Source organism: Henckelia pumila, chromosome 2, assembly GCF_033568475.1.
Source record: "Henckelia pumila isolate YLH828 chromosome 2, ASM3356847v2, whole genome shotgun sequence".
NCBI classification, from domain to species: Eukaryota; Viridiplantae; Streptophyta; class Magnoliopsida; order Lamiales; family Gesneriaceae; genus Henckelia; species Henckelia pumila.
Window position 1 is genome coordinate 11,253,130 of NC_133121.1, and position 19,910 is coordinate 11,273,039.

The 19,910-nt window shown below is 36.1% G+C and overlaps 4 protein-coding genes across 9 annotated transcripts; 1 reads left to right on the forward strand and 3 right to left on the reverse strand.

Moving 5' to 3' along the window:
* The first annotated feature begins 779 nt into the window (after window positions 1-779).
* LOC140882574 (probable inactive leucine-rich repeat receptor-like protein kinase At3g03770) lies at window positions 780-4,983 on the forward strand. Of its 2 annotated transcripts, none has more exons than XM_073288650.1 (7): window positions 780-2,690; window positions 2,951-3,084; window positions 3,180-3,423; window positions 3,833-4,044; window positions 4,121-4,146; window positions 4,344-4,455; window positions 4,534-4,983. In XM_073288650.1, exons 1-7 carry the CDS (start codon window positions 1,331-1,333, stop codon window positions 4,756-4,758), a joined length of 2,313 nt encoding a protein of 770 aa, XP_073144751.1. In that variant the 5' UTR covers window positions 780-1,330; the 3' UTR covers window positions 4,759-4,983. The 2 variants fall into 2 exon arrangements, with proteins under 2 accessions (XP_073144751.1, XP_073144752.1); XM_073288651.1 differs by having other exon boundaries at window positions 4,545-4,699.
* Window positions 4,984-6,668: 1,685 nt separating this feature from the next.
* Window positions 6,669-8,634, reverse strand: LOC140882906 (small ribosomal subunit protein bS21c). 2 transcript variants are annotated; one of them, XM_073289153.1, is made up of 2 exons: window positions 8,214-8,634; window positions 6,669-7,014 (listed from the first exon to the last, which is right to left on the reverse strand). In XM_073289153.1, the coding sequence occupies exons 1-2, from the start codon at window positions 8,627-8,629 to the stop codon at window positions 6,906-6,908; spliced, it is 525 nt and encodes a 174-aa protein (XP_073145254.1). In that variant the 5' UTR covers window positions 8,630-8,634; the 3' UTR covers window positions 6,669-6,905. The 2 variants fall into 2 exon arrangements, with proteins under 2 accessions (XP_073145254.1, XP_073145253.1); XM_073289152.1 differs by having other exon boundaries at window positions 6,669-7,017.
* A 1,965-nt stretch (window positions 8,635-10,599) lies between these two features.
* Window positions 10,600-12,776, reverse strand: LOC140884169 (protein NUCLEAR FUSION DEFECTIVE 4). 2 transcript variants are annotated; one of them, XM_073290839.1, is made up of 3 exons: window positions 12,604-12,776; window positions 12,239-12,530; window positions 10,600-12,102 (listed from the first exon to the last, which is right to left on the reverse strand). In XM_073290839.1, exons 2-3 carry the CDS (start codon window positions 12,506-12,508, stop codon window positions 10,732-10,734), a joined length of 1,641 nt encoding a protein of 546 aa, XP_073146940.1. In that variant the 5' UTR covers window positions 12,509-12,530; window positions 12,604-12,776; the 3' UTR covers window positions 10,600-10,731. The 2 variants fall into 2 exon arrangements, with proteins under 2 accessions (XP_073146940.1, XP_073146939.1); XM_073290838.1 differs by lacking the exon at window positions 12,604-12,776 and having other exon boundaries at window positions 12,239-12,552.
* A 4,057-nt stretch (window positions 12,777-16,833) lies between these two features.
* Window positions 16,834-19,595, reverse strand: LOC140881829 (cation/H(+) antiporter 15-like). 3 transcript variants are annotated; one of them, XM_073287433.1, is made up of 4 exons: window positions 19,332-19,595; window positions 18,369-19,230; window positions 18,235-18,278; window positions 16,834-18,144 (listed from the first exon to the last, which is right to left on the reverse strand). In XM_073287433.1, the coding sequence occupies exons 1-4, from the start codon at window positions 19,584-19,586 to the stop codon at window positions 16,936-16,938; spliced, it is 2,370 nt and encodes a 789-aa protein (XP_073143534.1). In that variant the 5' UTR covers window positions 19,587-19,595; the 3' UTR covers window positions 16,834-16,935. The 3 variants fall into 3 exon arrangements, with proteins under 3 accessions (XP_073143534.1, XP_073143533.1, XP_073143536.1); XM_073287432.1 differs by having other exon boundaries at window positions 18,235-19,230; XM_073287435.1 differs by having other exon boundaries at window positions 18,235-19,226; window positions 19,332-19,462.
* Between the last annotated feature and the right edge of the window lie 315 nt (window positions 19,596-19,910).

The following is a 19,910-nucleotide window of genomic DNA, read 5'->3' on the forward strand; positions in this document are numbered from 1 at the left end:
AGTAAAGAAGCGTAAAAAAATATTTCTAAATATGATATATGACTATATTATTTGGGACAAACAAAAAAAAAACGTGGACAATATAATTAGAACGAATGAAGTACTATTTTATCATCATATATTGCATTTTCTTGTCTAACATTTTTTGAACCGTTTATTTCATAATCATTTAATAATCTCATGGTTGGAACCAACAAGACCTTAATATAATTTAAAGAAATCATCGAATCATAGGGAATGGCGCCGATGCTCGCTCATAGCACATCTTTTTGCGGCGAATAACCAATCCAATCATCATCAGCTCCCAACTTTAAATGCAAGATGGAAGCCTTTGTCGGGACTAATTACCGTAGAGTATTTATCATCATGTCATTATTATTTCATCCTTACCCTATTTTTGGATAAAAGCCCTACTCCAATAATGAAATCCCTACCTTTTTCACTCAATCATTAAAAATTTTATTACATGACAAATTTGTATTATCCTGTCAAAAATTTAATTTTTTTTAATATACTTTTCGTTTATCACCTCTAATAATTGTATTTGTAATAATTCCAATCTCAAAAGGCTGGCTGGCTATTCATGGTCCTGTCCAATTTGCGCGCTCTTGTACTTATACTTTATCATATTCATGTTATTTTCATTTCAAATTAGAATTTTACTCAATTCTTTATTAAACGAAAAACATTGTTTGTTTTCTTGAAAATATAAGTTTCATTCTCCTATTGCCTATTCAATTACTATTTACTCAAGTTATTTCTCAAAATTTACCCCAAAATCTGCAAAAAATAAACCAAAATGACGAAAAATATCCATTTCTTTTTGTTTATTGAATGCATGCAGCAGCAAAAGCATTTAATGTAGTGATTCTTCATTCTCACCAGCCTCCATTATTATCATATCAGTGTGAATATTTCCTTTCTTTACCCCAACCAGTCTCCCGAAATATCAAGCATTCTGCTGGTGCCTGAGTGTGGCTGAAGCTTGTTTCTTTGATTCTTCCTGCTTTCTTTTACGGGCTTTCCTTCATAAGCTATTCACCAACCATCAATCTCGGAACTCCCATTTGCAGTTTCAGTTTATCCTTTGAATTTGTGCTCAGATTCAGTCATTTAAAGTTGACAAATTAAGTATTCTATATTAAAGTGCGACCTTGAATGTAGTGCTTGTTGTGTCTTCTTTTGAAGTCATTAACCACTTTAAACTTTAAAGGCAGTCTTTGAATTTGTCATTTCAGTTCTTCTTGGAAAGATTCTTATCAATGGGTCTTTTTTCTTTCCCCTTGTTTCTTGTTAACCCTGACCTGACTTGAGTTGGTGAAATTTGCAAATGGGGTGTTCAACTTCTTTTATTCTGGTGTTTGTTTCGTGGGTTCTCTTTGCATCAAGGTCCACTCATCAGCTGCGAAGCTATGACACGGAGATTCTTCTCCAGCTGATGAAGCATTTAGAGCACCCAGTGGCATTAACTGTTTGGGAAAATGGCAATGGTGATTTGTGTAGCTTGTCCTCCCCACCACAAATGAGAATTAAGTGTGAGAATGATTCGGTCACCGAACTCAGTATTATTGGAGCTAAGCCTGCAAAGACCACTGAGTTCAGTGGATTTGCAGTACCTAATCAAACCTTATCTCAGAGTTTCTCCGTTGATTCTTTATTTACTACATTGACAAGGTTGTCCAGCTTAAGGGTCCTTAGCTTAGTGTCTTTGGGGATTTGGGGGCCACTTCCTGATAAAATTCATCGGCTATCTTTGCTTGAAGCTTTGGATTTGAGTTCAAATTTCTTTTATGGTTCAATCCCATCTGAGGTGTCTAGGTTGGTGAAGCTTCAAACTTTGACATTGGATGGAAACTTTTTCAATGAGACAGTTCCTGAGTGGTTGGATTCTTTGACAAATTTGACCATTTTGAGCCTGAGGAAGAACAGGTTGAAGGGTCAGATTCCTTCGGCATTGTCGACAATGGCAACACTGACTGAAGTTGTGATGTCCCACAATTTGCTCTCTGGGAAATTACCTTATTTGGGTGATTTAGTTAGCTTAAGGCTGATAGATTTGAGAGACAATAATTTGGAATCGAAGCTTTCTCCATTGCCTAACGAGCTGGCTAATGTTTTCCTGAGTAACAACTCGTTTTCTGGAAGCATTCCAGAACAATTTGGGCAATTGAAGCAACTTCAGCATCTTGACTTGTCAGACAATTATCTGAGTGGAACTCCACCTCCTGCATTGTTCTCTTTGCCCAACATCAGTTACTTGAATTTATCATCCAACATTCTCAGTGGATCACTTGACGAACATCTCAGGTGTGGGGACACACTAAGTCTTGTTGATCTTTCTGGTAACAGATTCATAGGTCCACTTCCGAGTTGCTTGGACTCTGGTGCTGATGTTAGAATTGTGAAAATTGGAGGGAATTGCTTTTCCACCAATGCTACTAACCAGCATCCAGCACAATACTGCAAAGACCTTGATAGTGGCAAAAGGGTATTTACAAGAAAGGTAATAGCCGTAGTGGTTAGTGTTATCAGTGGAACTGCCATTATTCTAGCCATCCTCTTGGGTTTTGGATATGTCACATTCTGTAAAAGACACGTTGTGAAGGAGACGGTGGTTCAGCATATTGCACCGAAGGTCGTTCAAGAGGGTGCGCGGTCAGGGATTTCAACTGAAGGTTTTGAAAATGCTAGTAAGTTAAGTCATATTTACTTTTGCACTTTATCAGGTCAACTCTTGCAAATGCCAGCAAGCTTGGTGACATTCAATTTTATGTTGTCTCATGTTCTTACATATACTAGACGTGGAACTGATCACAAACATCATGGAGGCATCCCCTCCGTAATGTGTGTTCTGTCTTTGTTCTATATTGGAGAATTTCATCTGTAATCCTTCTAGTATAACAATCTTTATATTGTCTTTTTATGGGTTGTTTTTTTTTTTGTACTTCAGGAGTAATTTCACCGGCAGTGAAAATGCGCAACCCTGCTGCTTCAGCATATAGGGTGTTCTCCATAAAAGAACTGGAAGACGCCACAAGGAAGTTCGAGCAATCATCTTATATGGGTGAAAGCACTATGGGAAAGGTACCCTTGTGCCTTGTTCAGCTATGTTGGGAATTAAAGTTTAGTTCTTGACTACCTCTTGGTTACACCTTCATATTCCACCTTCATATCTGCAGGTTTTTAAAGGAAAGTTAGAAAATGGTGCCTTGGTTGCCATACGATCTTTGACTTTATTTAGAAAATACTCGGTTCGGAACCTCAAGTTGAGGCTGGACTTGCTATCAAAACTTCGTCATCCCAACCTGGTTAAACTTTTGGGTCATTGTGTTGAAGTAGAACTCCAGGAAAACGGAACCGTTAACAGATTGTTCCTTGTGTACGAATTCATTCCAAACAGGAACTTGCGTTCTCATCTTTCAGGTACTTTTATTTTAGGCACTATCCTCATCTCAATTTGGAGGATGAAATCATCGCCTAATTTGTATAATGGGAACTCAATGCTGGTTGAACACACAACAATAGTCATTTCTTTTGGTTATTGACTAGAGTCGATGGGATTGTTGCTGACTGAAATATGTGATTGTCCATTTTCATTTTCTTTTGGTGAAACAAAAATACAACACCTCACTACAATGAATTTCGATCTTCTTACAATCAGAGTGTGATCTAAATGAAGCCATATAGCACAAGTATTATATATGCATAATCTGATTATGCTTCATCATGTGATCATTTCCGAATATATTTGGACCATTTATCTTTCTTGTTTTAAAACTAGTAATGGTAATTTTATATGTTGGATTCCTGAGTTGAATTGCTTGCCTGCAAGAAACCTGCCCGGAGAAGGTTCTGAAATGGCCGAACAGATTGGCTGTGCTAATTGATGTAGCCAAGGCTGTCCATTTTTTGCATACCGGGGTGATTCCCCCTTCATTCAGCAATCGACTGAAGACGAATAATGTACTGCTTGACGAGCATCAGATAGCGAAGCTCAGCGATTATGGAATGGCCATAATTGGTGATGAAACTCAAAAACCTGAGGTATGGTACCTTCAAAATTCAGACCATGTTAAGGTCGTGTGAGCTATGACTAACTCCTGCAATCTCTGTTTTGTAGGCGAAGAAACATGCTGAGAAATCAGAGTAAGGAACATTGCACTTCAACAAACATTCTCATTGAGAACAAATAACTAGTCTAGCCTCTTGCATCTCAAAATTTAGTAGCTGGTGTGGTTGAGAAAATAACTGTGCTTCCTATTGAAGACCATACTTTTTCAAGATTCATTTATCAAAACTCCTCTGCTAGTTTGAGATTGATTTTCTAGAGATGTTTGTTTCAGGCATGTGGAAAAGCAGGACGACGATGTTTACAACTTTGGGCTCATATTGCTCGAAACGCTTGTAGGTCCTGATGCAAGTGAAAACAAAGAAGCATTTATGCTAAATGAAATGGTATCTTAATGTAGTATCAGTACATCCCTTTGGTAGTTCCAAGCAAATATCTCATCTCTTGTTGCTTACATGTGACAGTCATCCTTCAGCAGCCAAGATGGTAGAAGAAAAATAGTAGATCCGATCGTGCTGAACACCAGCTCGCAAGAATCCTTGTCCATTGTGATATCCATCACCAACAAATGCATATCACCCGAATCCGCGAACAGGCCATCGTTTGAGGACGTTCTGTGGAATCTGCAGTATGCTGCTCAAGTCCAAGCTACTGCTGATGCTGATCAGAAATCAGATAGTGTGATATAGCCATAGTTTCAGTTCAGATAACTAGCTGTCCTCTTCTGTATTTGTCATTGTGTAAATATATATACATAGAGGATCCATGAAGTTACAGACGAGAGGGACTCGGTATCTACGTAACACGAGATTGTAGGGAGAAAACAAGTGAAGTATCGATATGTTGGAGAAGGAATTGTGTTCCATTGTCGAACAGAAGCATCATCATATAATAGTGATTTGAGTTTCTTGTGAGAAGTATCTATGATCTTGGAACTTACCTTTACAATTTATGCATTTAATATGCCCGAACCTCATGTCCCGATATTAAAGGGGTGTTTTGGAAAGTCTTTGCTTGTTTAATAGCCATTCTTCTAAAATTACTTTGAAGTTTGTGAGAAGGTTCTAGTTAGATATAGATAGTTAAAATTATTTAACTAAATAATCTTTGTTTGACTATGATTTTGAAATATAATTTTTCAATTTTTTCGCTTTGTTTAGTATTTGTATTTCCTTTGTGTTTGAAGGTTATTTTGCAAAAAAAAATTTGAAAAAAGGTTATAAATAGAAAAAATTGTTTGACCTAGGTCATTTTTCAAACTATCTCTAGGAGCAGAAGCAGGAAAAAACACCACATTTTTGTTTCTAGCTTTTGACTAAAAGTTATAAAAACTGAAGCTGACATTCACAAACATTCTAAAACACTCTCATGCAAGCTAGAATCTAGGAAGCGGTTTTGTCTATGTTAATCCATTTGGGCAGTGCCCGAATGGGGATCCAACGGCATAATTTTTTTTGCATTTGAGATGTTCACGCGAACATCTCAAATGCCAAAAAAATTGGGCCGTTGGATGCAGCACATGTGCAATGCCCATGTGCTAGCATAAACAAACCCCTAGAAAGCGCGTCCTAAAAACTCTAAAAAACACTCCATAAATATGATTAGATTTCAGACCAATATCAGGATACCTCTGAAAAAAGAATTTCTTCAATTGAAGTCGTTCAAGTAATGCCAAAAGAGAAATTGTATAAATTGATTATATTAAATCCAACTTCGTTATCTAATTTGATCTGCAGATCAAATTAGACCGTTGATCTGGGCTACCAGCATAGACACTCCCGGTTCATTGACTAAACCTAGGATGGAAGTTGGAGCCATCGTCAGTTCTTTTGGAAAAGTCATTCCTTCTTTCACGTGTTGCATGCATTCTTTTAGAAAATAGAGAAGAGAAGTCTCAATTGTGAATATGTCAAATTATGCTGGAAATATTGTGGAAAAGGAAGCTCCATGCTCAAATGTATAGTTTCATTGGTTTTCATTTCTCGTTCTGCACTCGAAATCACTTTTCTAGGTGCAAAGATAATGAGAAGAATGTGCTGCTGAAGTTCAAAGAAAATCTCACCGATCTGTGGGAAAGGCTCTCTTCTTGGGAAGGAAAAGATTGCTGCCGATGGAGTGGTATAACCTGTAGTAACAGAACCAGAAACATCATCCGGCTCGACCTAGGAAACAGGTACTCCGGCAGTGGTGGTCATGGTGATGAACTTCTATGCTTGAACTAAAATACTTGAGTCATTTAGACTTGAGAGCATGAACAATTTCCTAGGGGGTGAAATTCCCAACCTTTTCGGGTCCTTTACAAGATTGAGGTATCTCAATCTATCTGGTGCATCTTGGGATGGTAGGATTCCTCGAAATTTTGGAAATCTTTCAGGTTTGGAGTATTTATATCAAAAGAGGAGATGTCACGCAGAGAGACTTCTAAAACCATTATAATTATCTTGCTCTGTAAAATGAAGAACAACATTTGACTTCAGTATGAAACTTCCGGAAAATTATCCACTGAAATTGGATTCGGACAATAATCTTTATATCGGAAACGTGGTGATAGATAACTCACAGTCCTTGTGCAGAGAGTGTGCATACAAGCAGATCAAACTATGCCAAAAAAACGTCGTGTTTATATAAACAGCCGGCAAGTCATTTTCTCGTTAATCAACGAAAGCAATACAGAACCAACTTGAAAAACTTCTCATGACCAAGAACGCAGAAGGTAAAGTTTGGGAAAACATAAAGTAAAATATCATGACAAGTTAAACGTACTGACAACACTCCGGAAAGGATGGGAGAGCAGCAGAATTCTATCACATAGAACAGGAACTACAATAAGAGATAATTAGGTAAGGGCTCCTGCAGGAACATCCCAGTTATCTCCATCGTCATCTCTCTTCTTGGTCTTAGATGGCTCTTCTTTATCTTGTGTGCCGTTTCTCCACTGAGGGCGCCTGCTGAGATTTTAACAAAAATCACTCGATCCAGAATAATGAAAACCATTAAGTGCTCCGAAAAATTAAACCCAGTTGGCCGTTAAATTTCAAAATTTGTTGGAGAAGATAGTGGACTACTGGACTTTTCTTGGAACATAGTACAGACTGATAATGTAACATAATGATAATAAATTCAGGGCCACTAACAATTCAAAAATATATATACAGCAGAGATATCACAACCATCTTTCCCAGAAAATAACAAAACACATAACAAGAAACCAATTATATACTAAAGTAAGAACCTTTGAGAGAAGGAACCGAAATCGATAGAAAAAGCAAAAGCAAAAGAAAGACTAAGTGTGCAATCATGCCAAATGCAAATTTAAACAACTGTTGAATAGAGTTCTAACCTCCCCATAATTAATATCCAGAATTCTGAAAATCCAAAGAGTGATGAAAAACTAATATGCGTTGTGTGGCAGCATGCTATGAGCCATCAACTATTCTAATGGTTTCAAAAACAGTTGCAAGAAAACTAGCAACGAGGCCTCCCTCTTTAGTCCTTTCCCATTGAGTGAACCTCAAACATTATGATGTCACACTAAGCATTGGTTATCTCTTGTAGTCCACATGGCTAGTTTTGTAAAATTCTTGATACCTAGAGGTTAAGCATAGCTTTGGTGGACTGTCAAGTGCCACACACATTCAAGCAGTAAACAGAAGCATAAAAAATGACATGAAAAAACAGGGCTAGAATACTAAACAACATTCAATTTTTAGGTAGTGTTTGCAATAGAATATGTTTTTGTAGAAGTGATTAAATTTATAGATCGTAAAAAAGTGATGAGAAATCAAAAGTTGGTAGTGTTTGAAAACAAAAGCGTAAATCTAAAAACCAAAGTTGGGTAGTTTTTGACAAATTAGAGTGATTTTAACCTTGATTTTCTAGAATCCTTTTGGAGACATAATCTCCATAGCTTTTGGATTTCAATCAATTAAGTTAAGCAGCTAACACGTAATCTAGGTATAATCTAGGCACAAGATACACACAAAAGTGATTTTTTTAAACCAAAATCTAACGATCACTGTTTTTAGCGATTGCAAACACACCCTTAATCGCTATAACATGATTCCCTGGATTTCCAGCCGTAACAAAGTGATTATAATAAATTAAAGGAAAATAACAACAGCTAGTCTGCTAGTAAAATAGAAACCTGCGCCGATTGCGCTTCGCAGCCTCGCGTGTTTTGCGCTTCTTCTCATCCTGCTTATTCTCGAAAAACCGGCGGCGTTTGCATTCTTGAATGACTCCAGCTCTCATGACCTCTCTTCTGAAGCGGCCGAGAAGCTTCTCCTCCGGTTCGTTATCATCGACGATGACCTGAACATTGTAAGCCGATCGGAAGAAGAGAGTGTTGGCATATGCGAGAGAGGGGCAAATCACCGACGTGACATCTGAGGTGGAAGAAAGCGGCGATGTATTCGAGCGGAGCTCATCGGAAGAGAATCCGCGGTTGGTGGAGGAGATAGAGATCTGCGACGGCGGAGGCACGGGGAGAGACGACGGTGGTGGTGGTTGTTTCGAGGGGGTGAAGAAAGAGAAGAGGTTGGGGAGGAAAGAGGTAGCCATAAGTGGATGGTATCATTGGATAAGGGAATCTGCATGTATGTATGTATAATAGGTGATGCGGGTCGGATCCGACAGTATCGGACCATCCTACCCGTATCACAAATCTAGTTAAGATACTAGTTAATTATATTCTCGCCATTGAGACTTGAGAGAACTAGGAAAAATAGAATAAAAATGTTCAAAAAGATAGTACATGTTTTTCCAATATTTTTAGGGGTACGACCGGTCTAGTTCGGTTTACATAATTATGGATCGATTTTTCGGTTTACGATTTTTAAAATTTATAAACCGATAATCAAACCATTTAATTATGACATGGTTTCATTTTATATTACTACAATTTGGTTTATACGTTCGGTTTTTGCGATTTGAAAAACAAATTCAATTGATTGATTATATATTATTATATGACATATAAATTGGTAATTTAAATTTAATTTTATATAATTTTTCATTAGATTTTTCGAATTTACAATTATAAATTTGATATTTGAATTGTGTTAAATTTTTTAGTAAATTCTAATTTACGATTCATACCCTAAAATGTTTTAAAAATATAAAAATATTTTAAATAATTTTTTTAGTGAAATTATAATTTTTTATACGAATTTAATGAATAAAAATATATGCAAATAAATATACGATAATTTATATTTGAATTATTAAAATTATATTTACTTAATAATAGAATAAATATGAATAGAACATTTATTTTATTAAAGTACAGTTTAAAACGATCGGTTTGGTTTTGAAGTATATGAAACCGTAACTAAATCATAATAATTTCGGTTTAAATTATAAAACGAAAATAAGAAATTCAGACTGTGCTTTGGTTTGATTTTCGGTTATTCAATTTGACTTTTCAATTTTTTAGTTTATATTATGCAAACCTCTAAGTATTTCTATTTTTATTCTAAAACCGAACTTTTATATACTAAAACCCAAATCGTTCAAACAAACGAAAAAACCAAACTGAGAAACCCTAATTTTTGGTTCATTTGTTTGTTTGTTTTAACCGAAATTTGAACACTCTACCCCCACTTAAGTATTTAATTTAAACAACTAAACAACCATCTCTAAACATTTAATCGTTAACAAAAATTTAATTGGTTTTAACCCATCAAGCTATTAATTTTCTCGTCTTGGCCTATTTTGAGGTCTTATTTTTCAAAACCTTCGAGACATGTTCCTCAATGTCAATTATAATAAATTTTTTTCCAAGTGAACCTTTGATCTCATGATTATGACAATTAAGTAATCACTTTTTTTCTATTGTAAGGACACATGCATCATTCACTTTATTAAAGTTTCAACTATTTGTAAAATCAGTAATCTACATAACCGATTGTGTTGTTCCTTTCTATTGGCCCGGGCCATGAACGGCCCAGATCCACCGGGTGAAATTCACCCGGTGGAGCTAAGCATCACCCCTATGGCTCATTCCATGCGCATCCACCGTTCATGAGCTCGGGCCCCACACAATTTTATGTGTGGGGCTCGGGCCATGAACGGCCCAGATCCACCGGGTGAAATTCACTAGAGTGAGACAAGTTACAAAAAAATCAATACATTTCACCCGGTGGAGCCAAGCATCACCCCTATGGCTCATTCCATGCGCATCCACCGTTCATGAGCTCGGGCCCCACACAATTTTATGTGTGGGGCCCGGGCCATGAACGGCCCAGATCCACCGGGTGAAATTCACCCGGTGGAGCCAAGCATCACCCCTATTCTATTTGGTGTCCTTTAAAACAACATCGTTTCAAAAATCAAACGATAAAAGCTGTATGTTACATTGTTTAGAAAAAAATAGAGTGAGATAAGTTAGAAGAAGATCAATACCAAATTATATTTCTTAATTTTGAACGGCCCAGATCCACCGGATGAAATTCACCCGGTGGAGCCAAGCATCACCCCTATTCTATTTGGTGTCCTTTAAAACAACATCGTTTCAAAAATCAAACGATCAATACCAAATTATATTTCTTAATTTACATATAATATAAATTGATATACAAGTATATATTACACACTAGAACCTCTAAAATGTGCCAGACCAGCTCAATACCCAAAAACAATACAAAATATTGCAGCTACAATAACTACCTTCGAGTTATGGACTTCCCATAAAGATGAGTATACACTGGCCTCGTTCGATGTACAAGAATCATGCTCAGAACAACTGCAAGAATGCATAGTCCAGACATGATCAGCGAAGTCAAGAAGAAACAGATAGCCCCGTCGCACTTTAGTGCTTCTTCTGTGCTTGAACCGATCATGTGCCTAGCTTGTTTCTCCGCCTGAATGTCGTATATGCTGCTGGCGATGATGCCGGAGAATACTAATGATCCGGCCGGGTTGGCTAATGTTAGAAAGTTGTATAATGCACCAAACTTCTTCAGCCCAAACAACTCGGAGGCAGTAGCAGGCACTATTGCCCAATGTGCTCCGTATCCGAGCCCCACTAGAAGGGTTCCCACGTACATCGCCCCCGCCCAACCCATAGCGAAACAGAAATGTCCCATCGCCATTATAAGTTGGGCGACGGCCATGGCGACAGGCCGCGGATAGGCGTAGTCCTGTACAACACGCTCGGAGAAGTAACCGCCCCCGACCCGCCCGAGGAAGTTCCAAATGCTGATCATGGAAACGAATACATGGGTATTGTCGTACCCCAAGGACTGGCTCATCTGGCCCAAGTTGTCGATCACGGTCAAGCCGGAGCCGGAACCTAAGAGAAGGGAGAAGAATATGAGCCAAAAGTCTGCCTTGGTCAGTGCTTCCGTCAATGTGAAGTCCTCCCCACGGTGTGGCCTTCGTTTCTTGATTCTCACAGCTCCTTCTGCAGCTGCTTGGGCTAATCTTGCCTGGAGCTGAGCCATTTTCTTTTGTCTCTCTGAAGCTGGAAGCAAGTCCACTTCCCTCGGCTTTTCGTCTTCCATTTCGCTGAATATGACATCCTCTTGGGGTACCAATAATGGCTCCTCTGCTGGCGACCTTGGGTCCTGAGAGAAACTCAAGGTGACGGGGATAGCAATGGGAATCAACAACAAGACAAATAAGATCAGAGTGAAGAATGTGACAACATTTGGGCTCAAATCAACTAGATCTTCAACAAGCATGACCCCCATCAGATACGCAGCCAAGATCAGACATATGCTGTAGATAACAGAGAAGCTGAACCCATCCGAGGACCTCATCTGTTTGTGACCTTCGACTGGCCTAACCACAAACATTAAACCAATGATCACCATCGTCGGCCCGACCGCAACCATAAATATGAGTGAAGCATGATCTGGGGAATGCATCATTGCATAAACCTGAGTCAAGATTGCTCCTCCCAACCCAGCAAAACCCTTCAGTATTCCCACGATTGGTCCACGGCTTTTGGGGAAGTTTTGCACGCAAGAGACTAGTGCAGCCGTGTTAAAGTAAGTCTCCCCATTTGTTCCCACAAATATAAGAATGCACATCTGCAACAAATTCATCAAGAAACAGTCAAATGGCATCCCATATGCTGCCTCAATCTTATCAGAAACAATTGTTTTGGTCAAATCAAGAGCAATAGTTTGAAGAAAATCAATGTAATAACAATCAATATATACTCACAATCCATAATGGCAAAACAGGAACTCGGCCGGTGACTACAAGCCAAACCAGCCCATATCCAACAAAATTCTGAACAGCGCCAACAAGAAGAGCACCCCACAATGGGAAAATCTCAGATAAACTCCCAGCCAAGAATCCAACACTATCTCCCAAGTCTTTTGCCACGCCCAACCACGCAACCTGCTTTTGGTTATAGTTTAAACAACTTTTGATGGTGGGTGAAATGCTGCCGAACAAATATCCGATTCCCGCACAAGATTGAATCCACATTGCGGCCACGAAAACGAGCCATCTGTTATTAAAAAAGGAAGAAATCCCATCATTCACAAAACCCATCATTAATCCTTGAGAAAAAAAAAAACCACCTGTAGGTGAATCTATATATAATCTTCTGTATTGTTTCTTCCTAAGGTGGTTTTCTGCAAATGCAATGATAGTTTTTTGATGACCGGTCTTCACCTCCAGAAAATACGGAGGATTCATGGAATTTTTGGATTGATTTGATTTGATATGATTTGGATTTTGGTGGTAAGAGTTGTTCTTCAGTATTTTTTGGTGGATGCTTTCTATTCATGGAGAATGCAATGGAATGGTGAGGCGAAAATGGTGGATGATATCCATTTTAAAAATCATCCAGACGAAATTTTCTTTCACGCTTCCAAATCATGCAATTCCTACTGTTAAAATCAGTGAGTTTCACGTGAGGTCATTTATTTTACCCAATTATGATCCGCCACGTCTGCGACAGGTGGCATCGACCTTACCTTTCTTTACAAGTTTTTTTTTTTTTTAAAGATACTTTACAAGTTTTGATTTCCTTGGAAATGGAAAAAACAAATCAAATAATCCAATGAAATTTCTCGTTTAGACGTTTATTGCAATTTTCTTTTATATGTGTAACTAAATTAAATAAGTAAATATATATAAATTTCTGTAATTTACTCATATAACAATCAAATAAAAATATTAAATAAATTCAAATGAGAAAAGTTTGATTCAATCAAACATCTGACACAAAACAAAATTAAAAATTAAAATTTCAATCTCAGTAACAATAATTTCTTGAACTGCATAGTTCATGACAATCTGTCGCTTCATATTCCAAGTCAGGACGAACTCATGCTTTCTTGTTAATTAGTAAGTTTAACGTGCAATATATCATATTGTAAAATAGAGTTTATAAAAAGTTAGAGAACATAATTTTTTTTTCAAATATATATATGTATATGGAAACCAAAAGATATTTTACCTTTAAAAAATCTGAATATTAAAATCTAAGTACCAGGATCCCAGATTTATAGAGCATTTTGATGTAACCTATTTGAAAAGTTGACAAAAAAAAAAATACAAGTATAAAAACATATAATATAAATGAGAATATCAACCATAAACACGAAAAGCAAAACAAAAACTTAATTTAACACAAATTAAAAATTATTATATATAACACATAATATTAAAAATAAAAGATTAGTCATAACAAATACGTCGATGTTTTACTGTCCAACAAATTCTCCATTCTTGAACCTCGAAATATGTTGATGTCATCCATTTTCGTCATTTGGAGAAATAAATTAAACACTTAAACAAAAATTTAACATACACAATAAATCAAATGCAAAATGAAAACTAATTTAAAGAAATAAATTAAACTCAATGATAATATAAACAATACACAATTAAACTTTTCCTTTTTAAGATATATTCTAAAATTATTATATATAAACATAATATTGAGAATAAAATATTAGTAATAACAAATACGTCGACGTTTCGTTGTCTAACAAAATCTCCATTCTTGAACCTCGAAATATGTTGATGCCATCCATTTTTGCCATTTGGAGAAAATAAATTAAACACTTAAATAAAAATTTAACACACATATACAATAAATCAAATGAAAATTGAAGACTAACTTAAGGAAATAAATTAAACCCAAGGACAATATCGACAATACATAATTAAACTCTACATTTTTAAGATATATATTAGAAAATTATTAAATATAACACATTTATTGAAAATAAAAGATAATTTATAACAAATACGTCGACATTTTATTGTCCAAAAAATTTTTCATTCTTGAACCTCGAAATATGTTGATGTCATTCATTTTCGCCATTTGGAGAAAATAAATTAAACACTTAAATAAAAATTTAACACACACAATAAATTAAATTTAAATTGAAGACTGATTTAAAGCAATAAAATAAACCCAAGGAGAATATAGACAATAGTAACAATACACAATTAAACTCTCTCATTTTAAGATATATTAGAACACTAATTTAAGTCAATAAATTAAACCCAATGACAATATAAAAATACACAATTAAACTCTTTCTTTGTAAGATATATTAGAAAATTATTATATATAACACATAATATTGAGAATAAAAGATTAGTCATAACAAATACATCGACGTTTTACTATCCAACAAATTCTCCATTCTTGAACCTCGAAATATGTTGATGTCATCCATTTTCACCATTTGGAAAAAACAAATTAAACACTTCAATAAAAATATAACACACACAATAAATCAAATGCAAATTGAAGATTAATTTAAAGCAATAAAATAAACCCAAGAACAATATAGACAATACACAATTAAACTCTTTTCTTTTAAGACATATTAGATTAGATAAATAAAAATTTAATATACACAATAAATCAAAGGAGTGTGTTATTATACTCCAAAAAATAGCAATAACACTCACATTTCTTACTTAACTTAATATTAGACAAAATTGATTTTATAATATCATTTCTTAAATAATAAAATATTGCCTTTAAAAAATTTCACTAACAAAAATTTTGTTTTATATTTCAATTTTAAACAACTAAACTTTTCAAAAATTTTAATATTTTAAAATATCGTCACAATATTTTACTATATAATATATATATATATATATATATATAATATTGGAATTTTAAAATATTTTATTACCAAAATTTTATTAAATTTTGGAATGAAAGAAAAAATTTCTTAAAATTTAGTATTAAAAAGATTTTTATAATTTTATATTTTATGATATATCCTCCAATGATTAATAAAATAATTTTTTAATATAATAAATATTAAAATTAATTTTATCTAATTTGTTTTTTTTAGAAATATTAATACACGGCAAACTAACTTTGATTTGATAACAATATTTTAAAATTAATTTTTTTTATCAGTTATCTATGTTATAAGATATATTATAATTAATTTATAATTTTAATTTTTTAAGTAATAAGAAGAAAAGAAATTAAGAAGACAAAATTAACATAATAGATACAAAGCAAAACATAGCTATTTCAAAAAATTGAAACATAAAAACTAAATTGACAAAAAAAATTAAAGATTTCTTGTGTGTGCCTTTTAAATTTTATGAACAAATTTAAAAATATTTTTGGACAATTAATTTTTAAGATCATTTAAAATTGAAACAATGAGTTTGCAAAAAATAAAAACAATCAATTAAAGGACATCATTGTCAATATAACACACAATAAATGAAAACTCATTTAAAGTAATAAATAAACCAAAGGACAATATAGACAATACACAATTAAACTCTCCCTTTTTAAGATATACTAGTAAGTTTAACGTGCGTTGCACGTGATATTTGATATTGTAAGATAGAGTTTATAAGATGTTAAAAGAACATAATTTTTTTTTTCCCGTTCGTCTCTTTTCTAATTTTCGACTTTGTTCCAGTTTCCTGTCATTGATTCAAAAAAATACACATGATCGGTACATAATACTTCAATAATTACCGCAGAGTTTGCTTTATCAAAATATAACACGGTTTGGAGTACTAATCGAATTACCTACACATCTTATTTTGTATATAACACGATTGGTGCTAATTAATTTTCGGAAATAAAGATTAGTTTTAGAAGGTTTTTTTCCCAACAAAACTCATGTCTCGCGAGTAAATTTAGTGAGACGGATCTTCTAATTGGGTCACTCAGAAAAATTATTACTTTTTATGTCAAAAACATTTCTTTTTTATTATAAATATGGATATGATTGACATGTGAAAGCATCTCACAAGATACTGGCTTACTTTTTTTTTTTATCAATAATTAAAATAATTTTTTTATTTCTAACAAGGGTATTTTTCCAGCAATTAAAATATTATTTAAATGGTATAAATTTTTTTTGTTATTTCTAACCAGGGTTAATTGTACAACGGTCTTTATAAAATTTTGAGATTGATACAAAATTTTTGCAAAAGAAAACAAATTTGTGGTCTTTTTTTCTCCCGAAAGGCCGAAACCACCAAACCTATCGAATATTGATTATTTAACAACAATTTTCTCTTACGTGACTCATATGATGCAAATAAAGTTCATGTTACACACATTAAAATCTATTTAATTAATAAAAATAAAAGAAAAACTAAACAGAACAACACTCAATATTTCAATATGTAAGGATAAATTTTTTTTCAATTTCCTTACGTAGATTTACTTTGTTATATTTAGTGATTTCAACCGAGAAAAAAAAACCAAAAAAATCTAAATTATTAGAAGAAAACCAAAATCCGAAATCCAACTTATTATGTTTGTATGTTATCAGGATAAATCAATCTTTAAATGGAACAATTAATAACAAGTTTGCTCTGAAAATTTGTTTAATGGTGCATGTTTTACAGTACAAAACTGTATGAATATCACAAAGAATCATGAACGAGTAAAGTTACATAGTATCTGTTGTTCCAATCTCTTCCATTTCAAACCGGTTAGATAATGAATGTGTGATGTGGTTTTTAATCACAAGTATGGTTGAAGCAGCATTTGAATCTACCAAGGCGAACATGTCTCCTATTGTTCCCAGCTCTGCATCCTCACTCCAATCTGAAAGGCCTCCCAATAGCGGGGATCTCGTGTCGTGTCGTCTGCCGATGATTATAACGTCGTGTGCATTCTCTATGTATCGAATCAGCGCCACTGTCCCGGTGCCATCTCTCACCACTTCTTCTACGTAACTCAACCTCTTACTGTTGTTGTTCCGGGATTTCGCTATTATCTCATCCATAACTTCGTTGTCCAGCTTCTTTTCGATGTTTGTATCCACGTCTATGTCAATGTTGATTGCCTCGTCCTTGAGGATCAGCCGGTATATGGTCAAGCGGGTGCTGGCTTGTGCCAGCATCCTTGATCCTACAGCAACAGCCTCTCTGTCGTCCGGCCCACCGATGAAAAAAACCGCGACTTTGAATAGGTCTCCGTGTGATGATATTGGTGATGCTCCTGTGGTGGAAGATGATGATTTAATGGCTGGTGTTGCTCTGTCTACCACGATGGCTGTGGCACAAGGCGCCAGTTGGAGGACTCTGTCATTCATGGCCCTGATGTCTAGCGACGAAGACGACGATTCGGCTGTTGTGTTGAATCTCCTATGAAATGGAAGGATCACGAGGGAAACTCTCTTCTCCACTGCCATTTCACACACTTCATCTTGCATGATTGCATAAGGAGATATCGCGGTGAAGGGATGCACGACGATGGCTCCTTGGTATCTTTGCTGCAAGAGCTGGAAGGCATTGATGATACTTCTCGTCGTGTAGCCCTTGGCAGAGCTCATTTTCGAGAGTTTGTGGGGAATGAGTAGTGGGAAAGCACGACCAACAAGCTCAACAAGGTGCAACAAACACACGTCGACGGGGGCACGCTTCGTCGGATTGAGGCTTTCTAGAAGTTCGATTATGGCGGGGACGTTCTCTTGGCAATGCACACAAGCTAACACCCGGAGTTCGGAATCCGGCCTCAAGTCCATCATTGTTCTCCTCTTGTAAAATATGTGCCTCCGCAAAGGATCATACAAGTACCTAAGTATATTGGTGACGCTAGCGGTGACAAATAACATTGATGAGCATAAAACCGCGAATGATTTCTCATCTATTGCCTGTGCCATCAAATTAACTAATACAAGATCATGCATCAGGTTTCAAGATATATGTAAAGCAAAAGTAGTGTATAAGAAAATCCCACGAACCTTGTTTCTCTTCAACATCTTGAATAGACCTAGTTCCAGAACACCTTGTACATTCATCACAAGACCAATTTGAATTGATTCCCTGAGTGGTACTCCTCCACAAACGGAAAAGAACATTGCTCCAAGAAACTTACCCACATAGGCCACAAGTATGACAGATTGCACTGTCAAATAGTCTCTGATCGTGACATCAAATACGTCGACGGCCAGCCCATTCTTGACAAAGTAGAGAGGCATGAAGAGCCAAGAAGTAATGAAGTCTAGTTTCTGCGTGAGGGCTGATCCTAATGGAGGGCCTGCGGGTATCACCATCCCATAAACCAGAGGGCCGAAGAAAATGTTGAGGCCAACAGCTTTACTGCAAAATCCAGACATCGGAATACCAACAAACACAAAGTAAATGAAGCTTTGCTTCAAGGGCTCTCCCTCTGGGTTTCTTTCCAATGCCCACAGAATAATGGGTCGGACCACGAAAGCCACTAACAACACAAAGCCAATCCCTACTGCAACAGTTCCCGCAATCTTGATCCTGGAATGTGGACCATCTTCCTGCATCAAGACAGTGAGCGTTACGATGCAGAAGGCAAATGTATTGCTGACCAAAGATGATGACAAGGCCACTCTCCCAAACTCTGTGTTCGCCATTTTTAATTCCGTGAGGTAGCGAGCTACGATCGGGAAACTAAGCACAGACGACGCCAAAGCCACCGGACCAAGAAAATGGATGGTCGAACTATAGCCGAGTCGCATCACCACGAGTGAGGCGGAGATGCTCAACACTAACGGCAGCATGACGGCGAAAACCCCGATGGCAATCTCTTTCCTCTCAATCCTGCTCAATATCCAGGGATCCATCTGCACTCCAATAAGGAAAAAGTAGAGCATGCAACCAAACACTGCAAACGCATCAAGAATGATTAGACTGTGATAGGGATACACAAGTTGTGTAAAGCCAGCAATCCTGCCCAAAAACGACGGTCCCAAAGCTAAACCTGCCTGCATGAACAAACCATCATCAATCCATATAACATTATTTTTCAATCCGGCCCATAACCCCTAGAGTACGTTATCAATTAACATGACAAATAGATTATTACCAATATGTGGATGACCATGCTGGGTTGGCCAAGCGGGCTTAGGACGCGAGAGGTGAAGAGAATAAAGGTGGAGGAGAGGGAGAGCTGCAGCAGAATGAGAGGAACGGAGAAATCAAGAGGATTCGTGTTGGCGAAGACGCCTCTCGACTGAAACATCCCGGTTGGAATGCAAATTGATGATAGATTTTCATGCGGAATGTGATATATCTCTGCATATGAAACTATGTCGTCGGGTTCCATGGCAATGGAACCCATTTTCAGGCATCAAACGCCTGCAAGAAACAGGCAAGGAGGGCTTAAGGAGAGATTAATACATGCAGATCAGGTTCGAATTTGAACGTGCGGCTAGGAGGAATTCAAGAATTTGAGGTGTTACGTTTCCCATTAAATGAATAAAGTTTGCCCATTCAAATTAACCACATTCTAGTCTAGATTTTTATAAAATGGTGGTTGGATTTACGCCAGAGGCTAGGCTGGAATAGATGCACATGATCAAAACCATGCACGTACGGGTGAAAACAAGATCAAATACGACTTAATTGTATGACATTAATTAAAACATTATATATATATATATAT

What these genes read in the sequence shown, in the direction of transcription:
- LOC140882574 (XM_073288650.1), top strand. Translation starts at nt 1,331, where the DNA reads ATGGGGTGTTCAACTTCTTTTATTCTGGTGTTTGTTTCGTGGGTTCTC. An exon ending in TGAAGGTTTTGAAAATGCTA is followed by an intron (nt 2,691 to 2,950) that starts GTAAGTTAAGTC and finishes TTTGTACTTCAG; the next exon opens with GAGTAATTTCACCGGCAGTG. An exon ending in CATTTATGCTAAATGAAATG is followed by an intron (nt 4,456 to 4,533) that starts GTATCTTAATGT and finishes TACATGTGACAG; the next exon opens with TCATCCTTCAGCAGCCAAGA.
- LOC140881829 (XM_073287432.1), bottom strand. Translation starts at nt 19,586, where the DNA reads ATGGGTTCCATTGCCATGGAACCCGACGACATAGTTTCATATGCAGAG. An exon ending in GCATGGTCATCCACATATTG is followed by an intron (nt 19,231 to 19,331) that starts GTAATAATCTAT and finishes TTGTTCATGCAG; the next exon opens with GCAGGTTTAGCTTTGGGACC. An exon ending in AGATGTTGAAGAGAAACAAG is followed by an intron (nt 18,145 to 18,234) that starts GTTCGTGGGATT and finishes TTGATGGCACAG; the next exon opens with GCAATAGATGAGAAATCATT.
- LOC140882906 (XM_073289152.1), bottom strand. Translation starts at nt 8,629, where the DNA reads ATGGCTACCTCTTTCCTCCCCAACCTCTTCTCTTTCTTCACCCCCTCG. An exon ending in GCGAAGCGCAATCGGCGCAG is followed by an intron (nt 7,018 to 8,213) that starts GTTTCTATTTTA and finishes TTAAAATCTCAG; the next exon opens with CAGGCGCCCTCAGTGGAGAA.
- LOC140884169 (XM_073290839.1), bottom strand. Translation starts at nt 12,508, where the DNA reads ATGTGGATTCAATCTTGTGCGGGAATCGGATATTTGTTCGGCAGCATT. An exon ending in CTGTTTTGCCATTATGGATT is followed by an intron (nt 12,103 to 12,238) that starts GTGAGTATATAT and finishes AATTTGTTGCAG; the next exon opens with ATGTGCATTCTTATATTTGT.